This window comes from Chiloscyllium plagiosum, chromosome 16 (assembly GCF_004010195.1).
Source record: "Chiloscyllium plagiosum isolate BGI_BamShark_2017 chromosome 16, ASM401019v2, whole genome shotgun sequence".
Lineage (NCBI taxonomy): Eukaryota > Metazoa > Chordata > Chondrichthyes > Orectolobiformes > Hemiscylliidae > Chiloscyllium > Chiloscyllium plagiosum.
This window is the reverse complement of record NC_057725.1, coordinates 31,280,901-31,294,428: the sequence shown is the minus strand read 5'-3', so window position 1 is coordinate 31,294,428 and position 13,528 is coordinate 31,280,901. Positions and strand designations below refer to the sequence as shown.

Sequence of the window (13,528 nt, the reverse complement as noted above, 5' to 3'; positions counted from 1 at the left end):
ACATTTAAGAGGCATTTGGATGGGTATATGAATAGGAAGGGTTTGGAGGTATATGGGCCGGGTGCTGGCAAGTGGGACTAGATTGGGTTGGGATATCTGGTTGGACTGAAGGATCTGTTTCCATGCTGTACATCTCTATGACTCTATGCAGAACACTTTGGGCTTTGTTGAGAGAGTAAGTAGTGTAGTGGCATAGTGATAATGTCAATGCACTAGTAATCCAGGGCTCCAGGCTAATGTTCTGGGGGAATGCATTCAAATCCCACTATGGCAGATGGTGCAATTTGCATTTAACATAGTGAAACAAAAAGTGAGGTCAGTGGTTAAAATGAAACAATGAACTCCAGATGCTGTAACTTTTCCTAGGGTAGAGGAGTTCAAAGCTAAAGGGCACAATTTTAAGGTCACAGGAAAAAGATTTAAAAGGGACCTGATGAGCAACCTTTTCACACAGAGGGTGATTCGTATATGGAATGAACTGCCAGAGGAAATGGTAGAATGCAGATACAGTTACAACATTTAAAAGATATTTGGACAGTTAAATGAACAGGAAAGTTCAGAGAGATATCAGCCAAATGCAGGCAAAAGGGACTAATTTAGTTTGGGAAAACTTGGTTGACATGCACAAGTTGGACTGACTGATCTGTTTTCGTGCTATACAATTCCATGACTCTAAAAGAGCCAGGTTAATTCAAAATTCCATGTAATTTCTGACATCAAAAGTATTTATGATTTGCTCTCTGGTATTTCAATTTTTTTTCAAGAAAATTAGTTCTTTCACTATCTTGGCAGATATATTCACAGGATATATGATGATCAGCAGATTATGATTCAAGATGCTCAGAGTGCACTTGTAGTATTTAACTTCATAATGCCAAATATAAAATGAATAAATACACATGTTCAGAAGGCATTTCAGGTCACAACAACTCTGTGGTGTTAATGAAATTCATTGCACGACATGAAAATGCACTAATTATCAAAATAGTTGATGTTCCATTACCATGTGTTAGGTCACTTGCATCATCATAAAGCCTGCTATCAGGAATTCCTGTTCGTAAGATGCCAACAGAAGATCCTGTGGAGAGTCTTCCAGCGCTGTGAGGCCTCTGAGAAACTGACAACTTTTGAGATGTACAACTTTGGTGCTTTCGTGAAGCTGGTCTCCCAATGGTAATACTGTCATCTGCATGTTTAAAAAAAGTTTGCTTTTATAGGATATTAACATCACTTATGTAAAAGTCATTTTGTGAGGTGAGTAGTCTTTGTGCACATTTCTGTTTAGTTTTTTAATCAAGTGTAATGAAAAATATACTCAATATCTAGAGGCGCTAATCTAAAGTGTGAATAGTTACAACTTTGTGTTAATTTTACCTGCACATTTGCACTTTTGTATACAAATGTTAATAGTGTGACTAGGATTTTATGACAAGATATGGAAAAAATGCTCTTTCCTGTTAATGACTATTTGTCACGGATACTTGTAGTGCTTTTAATAATTGTTTGAATTATTCCACAGACCTAAATTTTCAAGGTCCTCAGCTGAGATGCCATCCTTAATGGCTTCCTTCACAATAAGCCAATCCTTATTGATGGTACAGTTAGACTGAATGCAGGTCTCACTCACAGGAATGTCGTCCAAATACTTCAAGTGTGGGATTAACTTTTTAACCGTCTCCCTGTAGTTAGAATTTGAATCCTGTAATGAGTGGAGTAGAAAAATGACAACAGTTATCGCTATTTTAAAATTACGATTAATGGATGTTGTCAAGACACTGTAAAGTGATATTTTTAATGAATAGTGAAAAACAAAACTCTTAATAGTCAAACAGTCAAAGTTATTTGCAAAGTACTTTCTGATTGACCATAACAACAACTTTGAAAAGTGTGGTGCTGGAAAAGCTCAGGAGGTCAGGCACCATCTGAGGAACAGGAGAGTTGATATTTCAGGTATAAGCCCTTCATCAGGAATGTGTGGTGGGGGGTGGCTGAGAGATAAGTAGGAGGGTGGTGGTGGGGCAAGATAGCTTGGAAGGTGATAGGTAGATGCAGGTGGGGGGGGTTATTGTGATAGGTCGGTGGGAAGAGTGGAGCGGATAACTGGGAAGGAAGATGTACAGTAGGACAGGTCAAGAGAGCAATGCCAAATTGGAGGGTTGGATCTGGGATGAAGTGGGGGAGGGGGGATTTGGAAACTAACTAAGTCAATGTTGATGCTATGTGGTTGTAGGGTCCCAAGGCGGAAGATGAGGCGTTCTTCCTCCAGTTGTTGAGTGGCTTGGCTTTGGCGGTGGAGGACGACACCCCTCCCCACTGACCTATCATATTCACCCCTGACCTGCACCTACCTATCACCTTCCCAGCTAGCATCCCTCCACCCCCATCCCTCTATATCTCTCAGTCCCCTTCCCCCACCCCCACATTCCTGATGAAGGGCTTATGCCCAAGTGCCCTGCTCCTCGGATGCTGCTTGACCTGCTGTGCTTTTCCAGCGCCACACGTTTCGACTCTGATGTCCAGCAACTGCAGCCCTCACTTTCTTCATCACAACAACTTGCTTTTATAAAGTGCTAATAACATACTTAAAATGTTTCCAAGTGCATTACAGAGGGCAAAAAGTAAATTTAAAATAATGAGGTTAATTAGAATGGGCAGATTGTTTACTGTGCTCTTTTAAAAGAGGGTGCAGTAATCTCTTCAGTTGGCAAATGACACAGTACACTTTGCCAGTAGAATCCAGTCAGATGCTGATGGGGAAATTTCGAAGAGTTGATCCTATTGCACTGGTGTGCCAGAACAGCATAATGGGTGTGGACATTCTCAATCGTTATGCTCCATTCCCCCACACTGCATAGAGCTAAGCTCTAGACTAAAATAATCTTCTGCTATTGTGCAAAGAGATTTTGAACTACAAACTTAAGCTTTCACATTAAAGTGATCTTGGACAGTAATTAAGTTGAAGCAATATTTTGTTGTGATATATCCCTCCAATTTTCTTGCTGTTTCTTCTGACTAAAATGTAAATCAGTTCTTAAAATATCATTACCATCTGCACAGACAATAGCAAATAGTTCTGACTCTTTTGCATAACAGCACTGATACAACAAAGTGTATTTATATAATCTCTATAACACAGTAAATGGCCCTAGCTTCTCATAGAAATGTCATCAGGTACCAAGAAATAAAAAAGATAAGATTAGGGGAATCAAGTAAAAGCTTGGTCAACAAATTGTTTTTTAGCAGTGTCTTAAAAGAGGAGAGAGAGCGAGCTGATGGGAGGGAATTCCAGAAATTAGATCTTGGGCTGCTAAAGGCAAACTGCCAATGGGGGAGCAATTTGATGCAGAAGATGGAATTGAATTCATCTGCAAGCACTGACTGTCGTATAAAGTACTATATTTGGTTCAAGGTGTCTGGAAGATCAGCACCAAAAGTGACTTCAGTATCTAATTTTTTTTCCCTGCTGCCACACCTTGATGCCACCTTGAAATTGAGGAAGGCTACTGATTTTTTTTGCAGGTTTGCCTCAGGTGACTTTGGTGGGTGCCCTGTGGAAATCTGTGGCACACAGGGCTCCAACCTTCTGAGCATCCTTACACAGGTTCAGGTGCAATGTTCCTGGCCTTTGGCTCCCCAGCAGGGCACTGTTGGAGTGACTCTGGGTGACTGACTACTACTTTTCCTCCTTGTCACTATACAATAGCACTTCCTTCACCCCTCAAGTGGATGTGGCACCTGCATGTAGATCATATCCCACAGATAAAGGCCCATGCAATGTTGTGCATGACTCGAAGCCTACTCTAAATAGGCCTTCACTGAGATGAAAGTCTTTGAGCAGTTACCTTTTCATTTTTGGGGGCTATTTAATCATTCTCACTAACTCATTTACTTGTTTTCATGCAGTAACAAGTCCTTCCATATCTGTGTTAACGTATGGGGTATTTGTTTGCTTTTCTCTCTCTGCATAAAACTGTACTTTCGCAATTTAGAACCTGAGAGTTGATTGTTATGAATAAAGAATATTTTTGAAATTAAAAATAATTAATCAGAAACTGAACTGGACTACTCACACAAATATTATAGATACAAAAGCATAGAATCACAGAATCTTTACTGCGTGGATGCACACCATTCGGCCCAACAAGTCCATACCCTCCCTCATCCTTTCCCTGTAACTTGCATTTCCAATGGCTAACCCACCTAGCTTGCACAGCCCTGAACACTATGGGTAATTTAGTATGGCCAATCCACCTAACCTGCACACCTTTGGGCCGAGGGAGGAAACCAGAGCACCTGAAGGGAACCCACCAGAAACATGGAGAATAAGTAAACTCCACACGGGCAGTTGTCCGAGTATATGGAATCAAACATGGGTCCCTACCGCTGTGACACAGCAGTGCTGATTGCTGAGCCACTGTGCTGGCCTAGAGCAGGTCAGAGGGAAATTTGAATCAAGTAACTCACTGTATGGCTCCACAAACCCTGTTCACTATCAACCTGTCCCAAACTGTGATGGAATAATCACTTCTTGCCAGGATATGTGCAACTCCAACATGAAATTTCACACTATCCAGGATAAAGCAACATTGGCTGGAAAGCTAATTCTGTTCCTTCAACATTTAGTCCCTCCACCATTGACAGTGACAGCTATATGTACAATCTACAAAATGTACTGCAGTAACTCATTAAGGTATCTTCGATAGCACCTTCCAAATGTGTGACCCCTAATACTTCAAAGGCGTTGGGCAGCAGGGGCATGAGAACACTACCACCTGTAAGTTCTTCATCAAGCTACACACTATCCTGGAGTGATTGCTGTTGGACCAAAACTCCTGGAGCACCTTTCCTAACACTGTTGTATTGACCCCCCATGAACTGTAGTAGGCAGCTGACTGCTAGCTTTTCAAGGGTAATTATGAATAGGTCATAAATGCTGGCCTTACCAATGACATCCACATCCTTGAAAATAATTTTTAAAATAAATGCAATTGAAAGCTGCAAGTGTAGCAAAAGCAATGCAAAAAATGATAACCTGTATGGATCGCGACAGTACCAAACCTCATTATTATTATTCTCGGGGAAATTAGTAATGGGCAATAAAAACTAGCCTGGCTGGTTACAACCAGAACCCAGGAGTGCATGCAAAAAAAAAATGAGATTTGAAGTTGTGTATCTAGACCATTGGTCCAAGTCTCTGGATTACTGGATCATTAACACAATAAAAATCTAAATCAGAGTTCTGACCAAAGGTCACTGATCTTAATAATAATTTTTCTTCTTTATACTACTGCCAGAGCTGCTGATTATTTCTAGTTTTCAGTATTTATATGTTATCCACTATGCTAACATTCTATTGCCAGCTTGGTTTTCAACATTTAGAAATAAACACAATTTTTAATATTTTTTGGCTCAGCCCTTTGCTGATGTGTACTTGTATCTTTCCTTTTTACTTCCTTTCTAAATGAATTGAAGTGGAATTGTTATTCTTGTGAAGGCTTGTACTATTTCAGTGACTGACCTTTTCTGAGTCATTAATCTGATCAGCCTGATAAGTCTTGGCTTTTATTGCCAACCGTAATAAGGAGGAAAGGGTTTTATTGTTCACAAGGGAATAGTTAGTCATTGATCTTCACTTGGTATGCAGTGTGCAACAAAATACCCTGATTATTATATAACCAAATACGTAAGTTGTTCGTTTTTATACTAAATTAATACATTTGTTAATCTATATTATCGATACATTGTTGATATTATTTCACCATTTAAATTAGTTTAAAGTAGCTAAATTTATTAATTTAAAGAATTAAACACAAACTTAAATTAAATAGTTTCATTAAACTTGAGTAAATTAACGTAAGGAACCATAGTTCACAAAGGACTGCAGGGTTAATCTCCCTGCATTAGAAAGACACAATTGAGGGTAAATATTCCTCATAGTAAATGGTAAATATTACCCATTTGAGAAAGCAGGCCTCCATTCGGCTGCAGTGTTTTATGGATTGAACTTGCACTGCTAACTAAATTAAATGCAAAAAACTAGGTTAAATAGAGATGAATAAACTAATGCAAAAATATATAAGACACCATGAAGTGTTCAGGTGCAGTGGAGGCTTGGGTTCAAGACCCACCTGCACCAGAAGTGGTGCAAGAACATCCCTTGAATACATTGATTAGAAAATATCCACATATTTCAAAAGCATATCATAAAACATCATGCAGTGTGCACTGTGGTAGTTGTGTCTCTGACTCTCAGCCAGAAGGTTCAGGTTTAAATCCCACTTGTCCTGGAGCTGTATCATAGTATAACCAAACATGTTGATTAAGGTCCAAACATGTTGATTAAAATAACTAAAACAGAGACAATTGTACAGTTAGCATTTAATCACTAATTACGTGCAAAGGGTTTTGTGGTACAGTGGTAGTGTCCCTACTAATGTTGCCTCTAAACTGCACAGTTACCCAGCAGGTCCACACAAACTAACTGGCACACCAACACCATTCCCAGCAGTGATTTCCGGTTTTGGAAATTGTACATACATACAGAAGAAAAAAGAAACTTGGACAGGTTAGTTAAAAATACTACTTAGATGTGCAATTTAGGTGCAATAGTAGTATCCCTAGCTCCCAGCCAGAAGATCTGGGTTCAAGTCACATCTGCTCCAGAGATGTGTCATAGCATTTCTGAACAGAATGATTAAAACTATCCATAAAGTTGTTGCTTATAAGCAATTTACATGTATTGCAAATTAAAAGCATGTATGTCATTATTAAATGGCATATTTAAAAGGATTCTTGTGGTGCAGTAGTAGTGTCCTATTTGTCAGCCAGAAGGTTTGGGTTCAAATTCCACGTGCCCTAGACTTATGTTGTAATACATTTATCCATAATAAGACACTTTTTGAATCTGTGATGGAAATGACAAAAGCTAATAATGTTTCACTTTGTAAAAAAGATGTTAATTGAGTAGAGACTGGCTCTAGTATCACATATCACCAACTCGCTAGCTACTATAGCATCAGGGAAGGTGTGCTGTATCTGCAGCATGTGCATGTTTGTTGGGTACAAGTTTGAACCACTGGTAGATGATTTTACTGAATGACAGAACAGACTCATGAGCCCAGAATAACTATTTCTATTGCAACACAACACTAGATTACTGTATACAATTTACTTACAGGGGATTGATAATATTGTGTACAGAGCTGAATAATAAGATGTACTATAGGACTGAGTCTAGCTGCAATCAGAACTTGAGTAGCTAATCTTGGCAACCTAAAATAAGAAATAGAAACAAGGGAGACAACATGGCCTGTCAAGTCAGTGCAATCATGGCTGATCTTGGGCTTCAACTCCAATTTCCTGCCTGGTTCCCATATCCCTGGATTCCATGAGAGTCCAAAAATCGGTATGTTTCAGACTTAAAGGTATTCACTGATGGTGTATCCACAGCACTCAGGCACAGGGAATTCCAAAGACACAATCCTTTGAGAGAAAAAAAATTCTTATTTCAATTATCTTGAAATTGTGCCCCTTTGTTCCAAATTCCTCAGCTAGGAAAAACAATATTTCAGTATCTAATCAATCAAAGCCTCCATATAGTTTAGAATGCTTCAATGAAATCACTCATTCTTCTAAACTTCAGAGAATATATAGATTTAATTTACTTAGCTTCTCATTGTAGGCCAATCCTCTCATTCCAGTGAAATCTAGTGAACCTTCAGTGTACTGCTTCCAAAATAAGGTAAAAACAAGGGCTGCAGATGCTGGACACCAGAGTCTAGATTAGAGTGGTGCTGGAAAAGCACAGCAGGTCAGGCAGCATCCGAGGAGCAGGAAAATCGACATTTCGGGCAAAAACCCTTCATCAGGAATAGACCAGCACTACTCTAATCTAGACTCTGCTTCCAAAATAAGTATGTCCTTCCTTACAGAAAGAAACCAGAATTGCACAGATGACAGGTGTCTTCTCATTAAAAGCCCTGTAATACAGCAAGACTATTTTATTCTTAAAATCCAAACCCCTTGCAATGAAATCAAACATGCTATTTATTTTCCTAATTTCTAGTTTTCCCACATCATAACTTTTTATGTTCCTTGTATGAGTAAACCCAAGGTTTCCAAAATTTACAAGTTTCATGCCTTTTAAATATTTCTGTTTCTCTATTCTTAGAACTAAAATGAATAGTGCCACACTTTCTGATTCCTGTCTGTTTATCCAGTCCTATATCTGTGCTAATACATCAACCTAACTCCTTATCTTGTGTATTAATCTTTTGTGAGGCACCTTATCAAATGCCATTTGGAAACCAGAGTTTATATATCTACTGGTTCCCCTTAATCTACATCTTTAAAAAAAATCTAACAAATTTCTCAATAAAGATTTACATTGAGTAAAATCATGTTGACTTCTTTCAATCACAGAATGCTTTTCTCGGTACACTTTTAAGATTTCATGACTCTCAGATTCCAACACTTTCAAAACAACCGATGTCAAGCTAACTGATTTATAAAATGGATTTTTAGCTTTGCCCTGGATTATCTGTAGAGTGCAGCTGAACTTGATCAAAATGCTTTCTCCAGCACTGGTTGAGGGAGACTAGATAGTTTTCCTAATGTCCAACCGGCATTCCTTCTTTGTGAATGGTATACACTTATGCTACTCTGTGTTAATGATGATGGACCATTGATCAAGAGGGCTGATTTGACCTGGATGCTGTCAAGCTTTGAGTATGCATCTGGCCACTAACTTCTTTAAAGGAAACTCAACTGGAGATCCAAGCCACATGCCAACAGGAATTTATTCGGTATTTACAGCTGCTCGAGTTCAAGTAGGCCAAAGTTAGGGCAATGCTAAATGTTTTCTGGTTTGCAAGCAAAACAACAAAGACTTAGTTAGTGAAAGCTATTAACACACTTGTATAAAACTGCCAAAAATTACAACTGGAAAAGTTTCAACATACACATTGGGAAGTGGGAAAAGCAATCCTTTCAAGCAACATAGTCAGGAAAATTGAATGGTGTTTTGGAGATGGCGGGGGTTGAGAAGAGAAGAGAACTGGAGTATTTTATGATCATGGGCTTCTGGCATATATTGGGAGCATGGAACAGAATGGCAATCAGTATGTCAATCATCCTTCATCAGCTGTTATGACAGCATAAACCTTGGGTATAGTCACCTGCAATAATTATTAGCTAAATAAAGCATTCAAAAAATGATCCAGATGTATAAATGTGCTTCTACTTAGCTTACATCAAAAACAGCTTATTCTTTCATTGAGCTTTTACTAAAATTGAAAGGAAGGTTTTATAGAAAAGCTTGTAAATTTCGTTACAAATTTGGTTCAGCAACTTTTCATATTAGGCAGGAGTTGCATTTAATGACTTGACTTTATCATCAGATCTATAACAATAAAATAGTCAGGAAGCCTAGCAAAATCAATAGTGAGGATTTAATTCTGAGCCAAATGGTAGAATACGTGAATTTTAAGGCCGCCTATCTCCTGCTTCTTGTAAATGACTAAATGGGAAGCTGATGAGTGCAGGCTAACTGTCTGCATTACAACTTGCAGCAGACAATATCAGCAAAGCAATAACAAAAAGTAAATGCTACCATTTTGTTAAAGTGGAAAAGCAAACCCACCCAAGTTTCTCAGTAGAATGTTTCTCAGACCTTTCTTGGAATACTAAAAATAAATTACATAGTGGAACCTGAAATTAAATTTTCAGAGTCTGATATTGCCCTGAAAAAGTGTATAGGCTATTGTTGATGTTAGAAAAGAAAATTCAGCTCACTTGGTACTTAACAATTAAAATAGTGTTGCAGAAATATTTTTCCTGCTAAAAACGATGAATTAAAATAATTCCTAGCGACTTTATCCATTAAATAGACCCACAGGAAATTATAGACTCAGAGTCATACAGCCTGGAAACAGGCCCTTCAGTCCAACCAGTCATAGAGTCATAGAGATATACAGCATGGAAACAGACCCTTCGGTCCAACCTATCCATGCCGACCAGATATCCCAACCGTATCTAGTCCCACCTGTCAGCACCCGGCCCATATACCTCCAAACCCTTCCTATTCATATACCCATCCAAATGCCTCTTAAATGTTACAATTGTACCAGCCTCCACCACATCCTCTGACAGCTCATTCCATACACATACCACCCTCTGCGTGAAAAGGTTGCTCCTTAGGTCTCTTTGATATCTTTCCCCTTTCACCCTAAACCTATGCCCTCTAGTTCTGGACTCCCCGACCCCAAGGAAAAGACTTTGTCTATTTATCCTATCCATGCCCCTCATAATTTTGTAAACTACTCAATTCAAAGTTTGTGCGAAGATTTGTAACTTATGCCCGAAACGTCGATTCTCCTGTTCCTTGGATGCTGCCTGACCTGCTGCGCTTTTCCAGCAATACATTTTCAGATGGGCCAATGGGCTGAGAAGTGGCATTCCAGCAATACATTTTCAGCTCTGATCTCCAGCATCTGCAGCCCTCACTTTCTCCTCCATTGGCCCATCTGGTCAAGATTCTGTTGTAATCTGAGGTAACCCTCTTCGCTGTCCACTACACCTCCAATTTTGTTGTCATCTGCTAACTTACTAACTGTACCTCTTATGCTTGCATCCAAATCATTTATGTAAATGACAAAAAGTACAGGACCCAGTACCGATCCTTGTGACACTCCACTGGTCACAGGCCCACACCCACAATGTTCCCAAACTAAACTATTCCCACCTGCCTGCTCTTGACCCCTATCCCTCCAAATCTTTCCTATTCATGAACTTATCCAATGTCTTTTAAATATTGTAACAGTACCTGCAACCATCATTCCTATGGCAGTTCATTCCACACACAAATCACATTCTGTAAATAAGTTGCCCCTGATGTCCTTCCTAAAGCTTCTCCACTCACCTTGAAAATACAGCCCGTAGTTTTGAACTCTCCACCCCAGAGAAGAGACCCTTGTCATTCATCTTATCTTTGCTCCTCAAGCTTTTATAAATCTCAATTAAGATCACCCCTCAATCTGCTATGGTCCAGTGAAAAAAGTCCCAGTCGGTTTTTATATTTCAAACCTGCCATTGCCAGCATCATACTGGTAAATCTATTCTGAACCCTCTCCAGTCCTCCTCATAACAGAGTGACCAGAATTGCACATAGTACTCCGCAAGAGACCTCATCAGTATCATGTACAACATCACATCAACATGACATTCCAACTCCTATACTCAAAAGGTCTGAGCAACGAAAGCACGTTTGCTAACCACCTTCTTAATCACCCTGTCTACCTGTTAAGCAAATTTTAAAGAATTGTATACTTGAATCCCTAAATCTCTCTGTTCTACAGCACTACCTAGGGCCCTACCATTAATTGTACAAGTTCTGTCTTTGTCTGTATTACCAAAATGTAATGCCTCACATTTATCCAAATGAAACTCATTCTGCCACTCCTCAGCCCCTTGATCTCTTTGTAATCATACATAACCTTCTTCACTGTCTACCGTACTGATTTTATAAACCAATCAACCTGTTTGGTCATGCTATTAACCTTCTGGCTTAGGTATAGAGACACTACCACAGTACCTCATCAACTGCTCTAAACCACTTACTAAAGGATATTGGGTTCAAGTGGGCAACTCTATATGGAGCAAGTACTGGTCAACTTGATATGATGTATTGCATAACCTCTTACTGTGCACGAAATGTCTTGGTATTATATAATAGATCAGAGGAGTTCATTCGGCCATTAAAACTGCGCCAACACTGGGTTCACAATCCAATTCATTACACTACCCCACTTTCTCCCAATTTCTCTGCAATAATTCCTCTCTTAAGCACCTCTTGAATCACTTTTACCATCAGGTAGTGCATTGCAAATCTCAACTTCCTAATGAGGTAAAACATTGTCCTTCATGTTGTCTTGCTGTCGCTTGATAATCCTTACCTGAATTGATCTTTCAAATAGTGTAAACGTTTATTTTATTTAGTCTAAACCCTTTAGTATTTTAAACACTAAAATATGTGTTACCTTCTGTAGCATAGGTCAAATTATGCAGGATAATTTTCAATATTGAAAAAGCGAGCTCAGGATATTTATAAAAATCAAAATCTGATTATTGTGGTGACTAAAATACATAAGTCATATTTTTACAGGCTCTCAGTCATCGTTGTTCTCTGAAAGCCATCCACAACCAATAAGGAAATACAAAAACAAAATACTGCATATAGTGAAAATCTGAAATGGAAGCAGAATATGTTGGAAATACCAATTGTGAAAAAAAAGTTAAATATTCAGATAATCAGTTGTTTCTCTCCTCACATGCTCCTTGATCAGCTAAGTATTTCCAGTATTTTTTATTTTAAATTGCTGTAAATATACATGTTTTTGGTCAATTGGAGTATCTTGCTCCCAAGGAACAGCTGCCATCAAATGCCCTTATCCAGCTCAAACAGTGATGCAAAATCAGTGTGAAGAGAGTCCCTATTTCCCATTACATTAAGTCAACTGCCATTGATAGAGCTAAATTATTGCAACATTTACGTGCTATTGAGTGACTGCACGTAAGACACTACCCACAGATTTCACAGAATATTAAGGTGGCTGCTTCCTAGGTTACAATCCATTGTCCATTTTCACATTTTACACATGTACACAAATAACTTTAACTACTGTGGCAATTTGAGTGCAACCCAGGATCTCAACACCTCAAATAAAGAGTCATTGACATTGAGGAAGGAACCCCTTTTTGGAATTGGGTTGCTATTTACAGACAAGTTATCTTCAGATTTGTTACTAATGCCAGTTTCATTGTTTTCGGGTATGAATGTGAGACAAATAGGTCTGCATATGCTTTTCTTTGTCTCTCTTTGTAAGACAGTGCCATGTTGAGACATTCCTACATTTAGTGACCCAGTTAAATATTGAAATCTAATGATAAAACTGACTAATTCCAATAAGTGAATAGTGATAGCAATCTGAAGACCAGTGTCTAAAAATGCTCACATGGGCAACATCTGTTTTAGGGATTAGAACAGCAATACATCAACTGTTTCAAATGGCAACATAAAGTCACAAGACTAACACTTAAGTGGCCTCCATTTATACTGGCTATATCTTTTGTAAGATTATTGAAAGTAACTTTAGCAGATGAACACATTATACGTTTGTATGATAACCGTCTTGCTAGTCAGGAAGCTCTATCCCATTAAAAATAAAATAGTGTGGGTGTTTATGTCCCATCTAAACCTTCTCCTGTTCTATATTATCTATCCCTATTCAAATAACATTCCTTTCCTTTCTGCATCATAAACTGTATTAGCCATCCCTTAAATACATCAACGCTATTCCCCTCAACAAATTCTTGTGGTAAGTTACATGTTCTCACCACTGTTTGTTTTACTGGCTTCTCTGAATTACCTACTGGATTTGTTAGTGACTATCTTTGTGGGCGGCACGGTGGCACAGTGGTTAGCACTGCTGCCTCACAGCGCCAGAGACCCGGGTTCAATTCCTGCCTCAGG

At 38.8% G+C, this 13,528-nt stretch overlaps 1 protein-coding gene across 1 annotated transcript in view; it reads right to left on the bottom strand.

Moving 5' to 3' along the window:
- The window catches only part of lrrc56 (leucine rich repeat containing 56), a 126,199-nt gene that overhangs the window by 28,020 nt on the left and 84,651 nt on the right, over positions 1-13,528 (bottom strand). Inside the window, exons 6-7 of the mRNA XM_043706406.1 lie at positions 1,522-1,699; positions 1,004-1,186 (exon numbers count right to left, since the gene is read on the bottom strand). Of these exons, the coding sequence (XP_043562341.1) occupies positions 1,004-1,186; positions 1,522-1,699 (361 nt within the window). The remainder of the gene's footprint in view (positions 1-1,003; positions 1,187-1,521; positions 1,700-13,528) is intronic.